Genomic DNA, 12,987 nt, shown 5'->3' on the forward strand with positions numbered 1-12,987 from the left:
ACATAACAATGAACAAATAGGCTATAACTGTGATAAACAGTTTAAGGTGGCTAGAAGTATTATGCTGTTAAATCTCAATATAACTTTTCTAAACTGTTTAACTGACCTAACTTCATACATTAGAGTTGTGTGGGGGTGGGATTTATGATGCGCAATCTGCTGTCACGTCACAATCGAATTGCATTGTGGGATATGGGATTCCCCCGAGGAGAAGCGCTGAGTTATGTTAAAAGTGAAGTAGAGCGCAGCTCGGAAAAAGCAGTAGCACCGCCTAGTGGCTATAACTGCAGCCGCCTCGATCTCGTGATACATTTTTTTTTTTTTTTTTTAACATACGTATCGTCATGACATCACAGCAAGTCGGACATATTTTACCGGACTTGTTGGTGATCAGTTCTGCGCTGAACCTGCAATCTCAAACGAGCCTAATTATAAACTAAGAATCAAACTGAGTACCAGCGTCTTGATACCACTTAAGCATATGGATTTGGTGGCTTTTGTCAAACCAAAACAGGACTGGAATGCTGAGTGCATCGGTAAAACAGAAAGTAAAAACACTCACGGCAGTTTTTCATCAGGAAGGAAGGAGGGAAGCAGCTTTGACAAACTCTAAATATTAAACAGTAAGTCCACGTATTCTTGGTTATAATGATGTACACTATATTTAGTAGGAGACCTATCTAACCACTCATCATACACAATGTTGAAGTCACAACCCAGTATAACAACGTTAGTAGCTTATTTTCTTTTCGTTTCTTCTATTAGCAATGGAATTTCAGAAATTATGATTCTGTTTTGGGACAAAGTATTTTGACCATACACATTTCCTAAAATGAGACAAAAATGATTCATTCTTAGAATGCAAAATAACAAATTACCATATAAACTATACCGTGTTACTTTTAACATTCCTTCTTTTCTTTATATTCTATTGTATTTTGTAAATAAATACTGTAACAATGTGTTTTGTGGTTAAATATATATTTCTGTGTTTATATAAATTAATTTACTAATTTAGTCTAGTAATTTATATTTTGAAAACAGGAGAATAAAGAATAAAATGTGAAATTAAATGATAAATCAGAATCTAAGGTCAACCCTGGTTATGTGCAGGTAAGGTGGTATTTAAAACCTATGACTATACAAGTAGAATGCAATGACAAACATACTGGCATAGTTGCTGGTACTAAAATATATTTTGGTCATTGGAACTTACTTATCCAAGTTCCAACAACGTACAACAATAACGCCGAATCACAAAGTTATGTCGACTCAAAGTAATTTGGTATGTGTTGCGACGAATATAGTCCGGTCTGCAACAGTCCTAAAAATGCAACTGTGTTAACTGGGTAGCTAGGTAGATAATGTTGATTTTTGGTACACTGGTAGAATTTAATGTTGCTGTTGTTTTCTGGTAATCGCTTATATTTTAGATGATGTCATAACTAGAATAGAGGGAAAATTCATGTGACTGTATCAGAAATTCACCAGGTCGTAAAGTCGTGTCATTTACCATTGCGTCTGTATGATTATCAGGTAAACTGACTCTGAATGTGTGCAGGGGCTTACAACCTCCCTAGTGTCAGAACTCACACCATGTATGGCCAGCCTAAAGGGCATTCTAAAATGCTTAAATTTAGTGTACTAAACACAGACCTGGAAGAACCAGATCTCTCTCAAATGTCCCTTGTCAAAACACTGACTACTGCCAAAACAATGATAAAACACCATAATGCAAAGGGAAAGACAATATTTTTAAGTTATTAAAATATTATTAGCAGTGGTGGAATAAATCAAGTAATATTCAATATATCTGACCAATTTTCTGTATTCCTCACCTCATTTATATTAATAGAAAAACCTCCCATTACAGAACAACTTCAACACGTACAGGTAGCTTATGTTGTTGTACCATATGGCATATACACTGATCAGCCACAACATTAAAACCAATGAGAGATGAAGTGAATAACATGTATTAAACTGTTACAGTGGCACCTGTCAAGGCATGGGATATATTAGGCAGCAAGTGAACAGTCAGTTCTTGAATTTAATGTGTTGGAAGCAGGAAAAATGGGCAAGCATAAGGATCTGAGCAACTGGGTCAGAGCATCTCCAAAACAGCTGGTATTGTGGGGTGTTCCCGGTATGCAGTGGTTAGTACCTACCAAAAGTGGTCCAAGGAAGGACATCCGTTGAACCGGCGACAGGGTCAAGGATGCCCAAGGCTAACTGATGCATGTGGGGAGTGAAGGCTAGTCCATCTGGTCCGATCCCACAGAAGTGCTACTGTAGCACAAATTGCTTATAAACTTAATGTTGGCCATGACAGAAAGGTGTCAGAACACACAGTGCATCATAGCTTGCTGCATATGGGGCTGCGTAGCCGCAGACCTGTCAGAATGCCCATGATGACCACCTGTCCACTGCCGAAAGTGCCGACAATGGGCATGTGAGCATTGGTATTCCCTGATGGCAGTGGCCTCTTTCAGCAGGATAATGCACCCTGCCATATTTCACACATTGTTCAGGAATGGTTTAAGGAACATAACAAAGAGTTGTTGACTTGGCCTCCAGATTTCCCAGATCTCAATCCTATTGAGCATCCGTGGATGTGCTGGACCAACAAGTTCGATCCACGGCAGTTCCACCTCACAACTTACAGGACTTAAAGGATCTGCTGCTAACGTCTTGGTGCCAGATACCACAGGACACCTTCAGAGGTCTTGTGGAGTCCATGCCACGGGTCAGAGCTGTTTTGGCAGCACGAGGGGGACCTACACGATATTAGGCAGGTGGTTTTAATGTTTTGGCTGATCAATGTATATTCAAATGCCTGTTATCTCATTATTGTTAACTCAAAAGACTGTACAAAGAGGACATTAGTGCCCGACCAATATGGGATTTTTGAAACCGTTACCGATCTTAGAAGGGGAAAATTCACCGATTACCGATATAGTGGCCAATATAGTTAATTTGAGCTGGAATAAAAACAGACCTTTCTATGTGGATTGTGCACCGATTTTGCACCAATATGACTATGCAAAGGTACTGAGAAGACTGCTTTCTTAAATATTTTATTTTTTTACTTTATTTTATTTTTATTTTCTCCCCAATTTGGAATGCCCAGTTCCCAATGTGCTCTAGGTCCTCGTGGTGGCGTAGTGACTCACCTCAATCCGGGTGGCGGAGGAGAAATCTCAGTTGCCTCCACATCTGAGACTGTCAATCCGCGCATCTTATCACGTAGCTTGTTGAGCGCGTTACCGCGGAGACCTAGCGCATGTGGAGGCTTCACGGTATTCTCAGTGGCATCCACACACAACTCGCCACGCGCCCTGCCGAGAGCGAGAACCACATTATAGCGACCACGAGGAGGTTACCCCATGTGACTTTACCCTCCCTAGCAACCAGGCCAATTTGGTTGCTTAGGAGATCTGGCTGGAGTCACTCAGTATGTCCTGGATTCGAACTCGCTACTCAGTACAAGGGACAACACCAGTGTGAAATTTTATACCGGTGGAAACATTATGAATGGAACATCCAATATCAATACAATAGCCTAAAGAATAAAATAGCCTTAAATAAAGAATAGTTGCCTGATGAAGAGTTTGCAACCCATGATAAATGAACCTAAATAATGCATTGAAAGCCAGATGTTCTTTACCAGCATATCAAATTACACGCGCACTGACAGAAGACGTTTAATTGCAGGTAGCGAATATAATGTGCATGGTGGGTAAATGTAAGAAGTCTCGGATACAGAATGACACAAGAAATGCTGTCAGACACACAGACACGTGCTTGAAGAAACACACTTTATTATATTTTAAGAACAGATGACAGAAAACTCTCTATACGCATGTCTGACACGCTGTTTGTTTGGAGGTGTACAGTTTCGTGGAACACGTATGTAAAGGGTTCTCACTCTTTGTTTCAGTCTTCTGAAAAATGTTTGCAAGAATAGTATTGTCTATGAGAATGCTGCAAATGACCTCACCATCTCAGCTCAGGAGGTGCTTTGAGTTCAGTTCACTTTATTTCCACAGAGCGGTTCATTGTGAACGCAACTCTGCAGCCTATACATCTATGATTAAATCATAAAATAATATAAAAACACGTTCACCTCGAACCATGATTTATATTTCAGTTATTATTATCATCATTATAATCATGTTTACATTTTGAATTGTTTTTAGATCTTAATATGTTTTAGTAATATTCTGCCATTGTCATAGACACTTGCCGGACAGTAATGGAAAGGTGGTTATCTATGTTTTTTTTGACCACTTCGTTATTTTAATTGCTTTTTCATTTCATTTGAAGTGCAGTTTGAATTTAGAAATGTCTTTGGTTTAAGTTTTTCGTTTTTTAAGTTAATTTAATTTTCAATGCAAAATCAATAAAGCAAGAATATTCACCGTTCCCTCAGCCGGGGGGGGGGGGGGTTGATGATGTAATTAGAAATTGTGATATATGTATGTATGTATACAGTGCATCCGGAAAGTATTCACAGCGCTTCACTTTTTCCACATTTTGTTATGTTACAGCCTTATTCCGAAATTGATTAAATTCATTATTTTCCTCAAAATTCTACAAAACAATAACCCATAATGACAACGTGAAAGAAGTTTGTTTGAAATCTTTGCAAATGTATTAAAAAAAAAAATGAAAAAAAAAAAAATCACATGTACATAAGTATTCACAGCCTTTGCCATGACACTCAAAATTGAGCTCAGGTGCATCCTGTTTCCACTGATCATCCTTGAGATGTTTCTACAACTTGATTGGAGTCCACCTGTGGTAAATTCAGTTGATTGGACATGATTTGGAAAGGCACACACCTGTCTATATAAGGTCCCACAGTTAACAGTGCATGTCAGAGCACAAACCAAGCCATGAAGTCCAAGGAATTGTCCGTAGACCTCCGAGACAGGATTGTATCGAGGCACAGATCTGGGGAAGCGTACAGAAAAATTTCTGCAGCATTGAAGGTCCCAATAAGCACAGTGGCCTCCATCATCCGTAAATGGAAGAAGTTTGGAACCACCAGGACTCTTCCTAGATCTGGCCGCCCGGCCAAACTGAGCGATCGGGGGAGAAGGGCCTTAGTCAGGGAGGTGACCAAGAACCCAATGGTCACTCTGACAGAGCTCCAGCGTTTCTCTGTGGAGAGAGGAGAACCTTCCAGAAGAACAACCATCTCTGCAGCACTCCACCAATCAGGCCTGTATGTTAGAGTGGCCAGATGGAAGCCACTCCTCAGTAAAAGGCATATGACAGCCCGCCTGGACTTTGCCAAAAGGCACCTGAAGGACTCTCAGACCAGGAGAAACAAAATTCTCTGGTCTGATGAAACAAAGATTGAACTGTTTGGCCTGAATGGCAAGTGTCATGTCTGGAGGAAACCAGACACCGCTCATCACCTGGCCAATACCATCCCTACAGTGAAGCATGGTGGTGGCAGCATCATGCTGTGGGAATGTTTTTCAGTGGCAGGAACTGGGAAACTAGTCAGGATCGAGGGAAATATGAATGCAGCAATGTACAGAGACATCCTTGATGAAAACCTGCTCCAGAGCGCTCTGGACCTCAGACTGGGGTGAAGGTTCATCTTCCAACAGGACAACGACCCTAAGCACACAGCCAAGATAACAAAGGAGTGGCTCCGGGACAACTCTGTGAATGTCCTTGAGTGATCCAGCCAGAGCCCAGACTTGAACCCGATTGAACATCTCTGGAGAGATCTGAAAATGGCTGTGCACCAATGCTCCCCATCCAATTTGATGGAGCTTGAGAGGTCCTGCAAAGAAGAATGGGAGAAACTGCCCAAAAAATAGGTGTGCCAAACTTGTAGCTTCATACTCAAAAAGACTTGAGGCTGTAATTGGTGCCAAAGGTGCTTCAACAAAGGATTGAGCAAAGGCTGTGAATACTTATGTACATGTGATTTTTTTTTTTTTCTTTTTTCTGTTTTTATTTGCAAAGATTTCAAACAAACTTCTTTCACGTTGTCATTATGGGGTATTGTTTGTAGAATTTTGAGGAAAATAATGAATTTAATCCATTTTGGAATAAGGCTGTAACATAAAACGTAGAAAAAGTGAAGCGCTGTGAATACTTTCCGGATGCACTGTATATATACACACAGTGGATATAAAAAGTCTACACACCCCTGTTAAAACAACAGGTTTTTGTGATGTAAAAAATGAAACAAAGATAAATCATATCAGAATTTTTGCACCTTTTAATGTAAAAATTACAACCTATGCAATGCCACTGAAAACCAAAGTGTCACATTTCAGACTTGGGAATATTTTCCCACTCTTCTTTGCAAAAACGTTCCTGATCTGTCAAATTGTGAGGTCATCTCCTGTGTACGGCCCTCTTCAGGTCCCCCCACAGATTTTCTATAGGATTCAGGTCTGGGTTCTGGCTGGGCCATTCCAAAACATTACTCTTTTTTTGCTGAAGCCATTCTTTTGTTGATTTGGATGTGTGCTTTGGATCATTGTCATGCTGAAAGGTGAAAGATCTCTTAATTTTCAGCTTCCTAGCAGATGTCAGAAGGTTCTGTGCCAAAATTGACTGGTACTTAGAGCTATTCATGATTCCCTCCACCTTCACTAAAGCTCCAGTTCCAGCTGAAGAAAAGCAGCCCCAAATGATGCTGCCAGCACCATGCTTCACCATGGGTATGGTGTTCTGTGCTGATGTACTGTGTTGTTTTTGCGCCAAACATACCTTTTACAATTTTGGGCAAAAAGTTCAATCTTGGTCTCGTCAGACCATAACACATTTTCCACATGGTTTTGGGGGACTGGATATAGGTTTTGCCAGGCTTGGATGTTTTTTTTTTTTTGTCAGAAAAGGCTTGGTCTTGCCACCCTGCCCCATAGCCCAGACAGATGAAGAATACGGGAGATAGTTGTCACATGTAGAGAGCAACCAGTACTTGCCAGAAAGGGCTTTAGCTCCTTTAATGTTGCTGTAGGCCTCTTGACAGCCTCCCTGACCAGTTTTCTCTTTGTCTTCTCATCAATTTTGGAGGGACGTCCTGTTCTTGATAATGTCACTGTTGTGCCATACTTTTTCCAGTTGTTGATGACTGTCTTCACTGTGTTCCATGGTATATCTAATGCCTTGGAAATTTTTTTGTAGCACTCACTGAGCAATACCTTTCAACAATGAGATCCCGTTGATGCTTTGTAAGCTCTTTGTGGCCCATGGCTCTTGTTGTAGCATGCAACCAAGAAGATGTCAGAAAAATCCTACAAGAACATCTGAGATTTATTTAGAGTTAATCAGAGTCACTTACATTTACATTTATTCATTTGGCAGATGCATTTATCCAAAGTGACTTACAAAAGAAGAACACATAAGCGAATCATCTTAAGGAGACAGTGGTACGAAAAGTGCCATATTACAAAGTTTCACTAGCATCAGAATAGCATTCAAAACAGATTAAAGTGCATCAAGGATTTTTTTTTTTCCACTTCATGTGAAGACAGGTGTGTACTGTTTCACATGAGCTTGTCTGAACACAGCCACATACCCAGTTATAAAAGAGTGTGCACACTTATGCAGTTAAGTTATTCTAAGTTATTCTTTTTTCTCTGAAATGTCACAACCTGCTTTTCAGTGGCTGTGCATAGGTTGTAATTTTTTACTTTTAAAGGTGCAAAAAGTCTGATATGATTTATCTGTTACATTTTTTACATCAATAAAACCTGCTGTTTTAACAGGGGTGTGTAGACTTTTTATATCCACTGTATATATAATAAAAATATTGTGAATGTAGCACATGAAAACCATGCAAGAAAAGCAATTTCTTTGAACAGCTAATAGTTTTCCTAAAAATGTATGTCTTCATCTGGGGACAGTGGCTCTATGTTTTTGAATTTCTTTATTAATACAAAGTGATAGAAAGTCAGCCTTGTGTATAAATGTTTTATTTATTACAATGTTTTTTCTACTTTGTCAACAAAATGTTCTTTCTCTGCATTATCAAACAAACAAGTAACCTGTGCTGAAGCATTTGAAAATTCAGAAACCAGCTTCATCAATTCTGAATCAATGTAATGGTCAAAATAGTCCAATGGCTGCCAATGCCAACCATGTTGAAATCAAAATTAACTTTATGAATTCTAAATCTATGTACTGTTCAACACAGTACAATGACTTCCAACCATGTAGAATGGTGCAAAATATCATCTGCAGCCAAGAGTTGAACTCCTTACCTGGAGTAAATGCACTTGGCTGCATAAGAAAGCTGTAGGGAGCTGTATTGCTGTTTATGGCTTTACGTACAGCATTTTGTATGAATGCACTGATCTCAGAACAGTTTGAAAGGAGTCTTATTTTCATCCTACCTCTGTATATAGCCTCCAAAAGCAGCATTTTCGGTCCAGCTTTTGGACACAGCCATTGATTTCCAATGGTGAACACGCCCCAATGTCTTTGTACGAGAACAATGTGATTAACAGTGTGCTCTCTCAAATCACCAGGTGAAACTGTTATTCTTTTGACACAAACACATTTCAATGTAAAAACTTAATGAGGTGTCTGACCGGATGGACTTTTGTTTGGTCTGCTTACATGGAAGAATTTCACTGAATTTACCAGCATCTTGTTTTGTCATGTGACTCCAGGCTTGGATAATTTAACCTAAAAATGAAAGCCTAGAGTCCAATTCCTCTTGAGTCAGTTCCTCTTCTGGAGGAGATAGAAAAAAGTGTTAGAATACCAGTTAGCATGAAATGGGGGTCTGCTACAGTGGCCTGGGCTGCATTTCCCAAAAGCACTGTAAGCCTAAATAGATCATAGAAACCATTGGCGGAAAAGCATATATTATCTTGTTTTATTATATTATTAACTATATACATTGTTCATTGAATGCCTGCTAAAATTTCTGAGTGCAAGCCATTGTAATCCTAACCACCACTGAAGCAAGTGTGTATGGGTACGTGGAACACATGTTGCTTTTCTCAGCACTGGCAACAATGGACTGATCACAGTCATTTGTGGTTACATAATTTTGATTATTTAATCGGTTTCTCGAGATTGCAGGGTTGAAGGCCTAATTGTATCTTGGTTACCAATTTTTGGAATGAATAGATTTAAATGAAACAAGAATATTTGTTTGGGTACAAATGCCTCCTGTAGTGTCTTCACAAGCTAGAGATAAGTGTTTCCATTCCATGGTCTTCAAGGTCATGAAGCATTAATACCCCATTAGTAACACTTGCTGAATTCATGTTAGATCAGATGAAGTCAGACTGTTCATTGACAATGACGCGACTAAGATAATTCAATAAACTCTGCTTATTTTTGCCAATAATTTGTCTTCTTTCAGCTGCTTCTGCCTGCCTTTTGCTGTTAGAAGAGTTAACATGATAAAGTGTTGACTGATAAACAGAAAAGATTTGAGAACATATTTTGTCATTGATAACTTATTTTGTTGTCCTGCAATCAGTTTTTCTGATCATTCTTGTTTTGAAGAAAAACTCACTCAGTTGAGTTCGAAGGGGCTGACATTTTGAATGTGAGGTATAGGTCAAATTATTATTCACAGTCACATTTAAATAAATTATGTAAAGTAAGAGCAGCTATTTATGCTTCAGTGGTCAAGAGTAAATGAAAAGAGTCTCAGATGGCGCCGAGTATGGCTGCTGCGTTGTGGGCTCCGAAACAACATTGTAGTTTTTTGTTTGTTTTGTTTACAATTCTTATGTTTTTTTGTCTTGGATGTTGTCTGCCTTGTTGTCTACGACAGACAAACACTTTTGCACATTTCGAGAGAGAAGGGACTGCTGCATTATCTGCCTTATGGAAACTTGGATGTCTGCGGAGATTCCAGACTTAGCCATCGAACCCATGGGGTTCTCCGTGCACCGAGGCCACGTTCATTGTGACCGGGGACTTTAACAAAGCCAATTTTAAATCAGTTGCACCAAAATACCACCAACACATCAGTTTTAACACACGAGGGGACCGGGTTTTGGACCATTGCTACTCTCCCTTCCGGGATGGCTACAGATCCCTCCCCCACCCACCATTTGGCAAATCGGATCACTCTTCCATTCTGCTTCTGCCCGCTTACATGCAGAAACTGAAACAGGAAGCACCCACCCTCAGAACGATCCAGTGTTGGTCGGACCAATCAGACTCTATGCTACAAGACTGTTTTGATCACGCGGACTGAGATGTTCCGGTCCGCCTCCGATGACAACATCGAGGTTTACGCTGATAGCGTAACGTTTCATCAGAAAGTGCGTAGAGGATGTTGTTCCGTCCAAAACAATACGGATCTACCCGAACCAGAAACCTTGGATTAATAGCGATGTCCGCATGGCACTTAATGCGCGGACCTCCGCTTTTAATTCCGGGAATGCGGGGGAGCATAAACAAGCCAGTTATGCCCTCCGAAAAACTATCAGAGCAACAAAATGCCAGTACAGGAACAAGATTGAAGGACAGTTTAACACCACCAACTCTAGAAGCATGTGGCAGGGAATTAATATCATCAAGGACTTTAAAGGGAATAAAAACTCCGCCGTGAATACAGCTGCCTCTCTCCCGGATGAGCTAAATACTTTTTATGCACGGTTCGAGGGAAATAACACAGCCCTCGCAGAGAGAGCTCTCGCGGTCGAACCTACAGAGGTTAGTTCACTCTCCGTCTCTGTAGCGGATGTAACCCGATCCTTCTGATGGGTGAATATCCGTAAAGCCACGGGTCTAGACGGCATTCTGGGCCGCGTCATCAGAGCATGCGCGAACCAACTGGCTGGTGTTTTTACGGACATTTTCAACCTTTCCCTCTCTTTGTCTGTAGTCCCCACATGCTTTAAAATGTCCACCATTGTGCTTGAACCAAAGCAATCCAAAATCGCTTGCTTAAATGACTGGCGTCGTGTTGCTCTGACCCCCATCATCAGCAAATGCTTTGAGAGACTAATCAGAGATTACATCTGCTCTGTGCTGCCTCTCTCTCTTGACCCATTGCAGTTTGCTTACAGCAACAACCGCTCCACTGATGATGCCATTGCATCTACACTACACACTGCTCTCTCCCACCTGGAAAAAAAGAACACTTATGTGAGAATGTTGTTTGTATACTACAGCTCAGCATTCAACACCATAGTGCCCTCCAAGCTTGATGAGAAACTCCGGGCTCTGGGCTTAAACAGCTCGCTGTGCAGCTGGATCCTGGACTTCCTGTCAAGCAGACGCCAGGTGGTTAGAATGGGCAGTAACATCTCCTCATCACTGACCCTCAACACTGGCGCCCCGCAGGGCTGTGTTCTCAGCCCACTCCTGTATTCCCTGTACACACATGACTGTGTGGCAACACATAGCTCCAATGCCATCATTAAGTTTGCTGATGATACGACGGTGGTAGGTCTGATCACTGACAATGATGAAACAGCCTACAGAGAGGAGGTGCACACTCTGACATGCTGGTGTCAGGAGCACAACATCTCCCTCAGCGTCTGTAAGACAAAGGAGCTTGTGGTGGACTTAAGGAGAAGAGAAAGAGAACACAGCCCCATCACCATCAATGGAGCACCAGTGGAGAGAGTTAGCAGCTTCAAGTTCCTGGGTGTCCACATCACTGAGAAACTCACATGGTCTGTCCACACTGAGGCCATTGTGAAGAAGGCTCATCAGCGCCTCTTCTTCCTGAGACGGCTGAGGAAGTTTGGAATGAACCGCCACATCCTCACACGGTTCTACACCTGCACTGTAGGGAGCATCCTGACTGGCTGCATCTCCGCCTGGTACGGCAATAGCACCGCCCACAACCGCAAAGCCCTGCAAAGGATGGTGCGAACTGCCAGACACCTCATCGGAGGTGAGCTTCCCTCCCTCCAGGACATATACACCAGGCGGTGTGTGGAAAAAAAGCTCGGAGGATCATCAGAGACTCCAGCCACCCGAGCCATGGGCTGCTCTCACTGCTACCATCAGGCAGGCGGTATCGCAGCATCAGGACCCGCACCAGCCGACTTCATGATAGCTTCTTCCCCCAAGCAATCAGACTTTTGAACTCTTGATCTCTCACGATCAATATACATCAGCACTGCACTTTATTAATCTTATTATTTCACACTGCACTGTCATAAATTATATTCTCTTAACAACACACTGGCAAATGACTATCAACCGACAGCCTGAATGTCAATACAGTACAATACAACCTACTGTACATTTTATGTATACTATATATTCTACTTTTTTTTTATTGTATAATATGTATTCTATATTGTGTGTATTGTGTAATGTTATTATTTGTATATTGTGTTGTGTGTAATTATGTGTATATTAGATTTTAAATTGTGTTGTGTAAATTTGATGTTTATTGTAGATTGGTGTATGTCTCATCACTGTCACGACTGCTATGTTGCTCGTAACTGCACCCAAGAATTTCACACACTATTGCACTTGTGTATATGGTTGTGTGACAATAAAAGTGATTTCATTTGATTTGAATAAGCTTAGATGGATGATGGCTTTGAGTGTAACCATGTTTAGTGCTTGTTGTATGGAGAATGTAAATTTGTGCTTTGTTTATGCAGTATATTTTAGGTTTCCTACGGGGGGGAAAGAAGAGCAGCATTGCATCTAAAATGAGTCATTATGAAGAGAAAGAAGAGGAGAACACTGCAGCATCTCCAGAACCCAACTGTGTGTCTATGAAGAGTGATCAATCCATGAGTCCTTCAGATCAATTCAGTGATGTAGTGGTTATCTTTGACCCCAGGTGAAAAGATAATTAATTCAATAGCAAGCAGGGTTATATATTAATTGTGGAATTATTTTTGTGTTCACTGAATCATAATTATATATTAATTACTTGTTGGGGATCACCAGGAGGCAAACCTGTGAATAGTTTTTTACATTGTGTGTGATGTTATGAAAAGGCAGGTGGCAAGTTAAGAAAATAATTTGTAAATCATCATTAGTGACTGTATTATCATTTTG

General features: G+C 40.8%; 1 protein-coding gene across 2 annotated transcripts in view; it reads left to right on the top strand.

The window, feature by feature from the left end:
* Positions 1-335: 335 nt before the first annotated feature.
* LOC127444638 (NACHT, LRR and PYD domains-containing protein 3-like) overlaps positions 336-12,987 on the top strand; it is a 53,582-nt gene continuing 40,930 nt past the window's right edge. The window contains exons 1-2 of one of the 2 annotated variants that reach the window (XM_051704130.1): positions 336-623; positions 12,582-12,766. In XM_051704130.1, coding sequence (XP_051560090.1) covers positions 12,633-12,766 — 134 coding nt within the window. In that variant the 5' untranslated portion in view covers positions 336-623; positions 12,582-12,632. The remainder of the gene's footprint in view (positions 624-12,581; positions 12,767-12,987) is intronic. The other variant, XM_051704129.1, reaches the window with a different exon arrangement.

The sequence above is a fragment of the Myxocyprinus asiaticus genome, chromosome 8 (genome assembly GCF_019703515.2).
Source record: "Myxocyprinus asiaticus isolate MX2 ecotype Aquarium Trade chromosome 8, UBuf_Myxa_2, whole genome shotgun sequence".
Lineage (NCBI taxonomy): Eukaryota > Metazoa > Chordata > Actinopteri > Cypriniformes > Catostomidae > Myxocyprinus > Myxocyprinus asiaticus.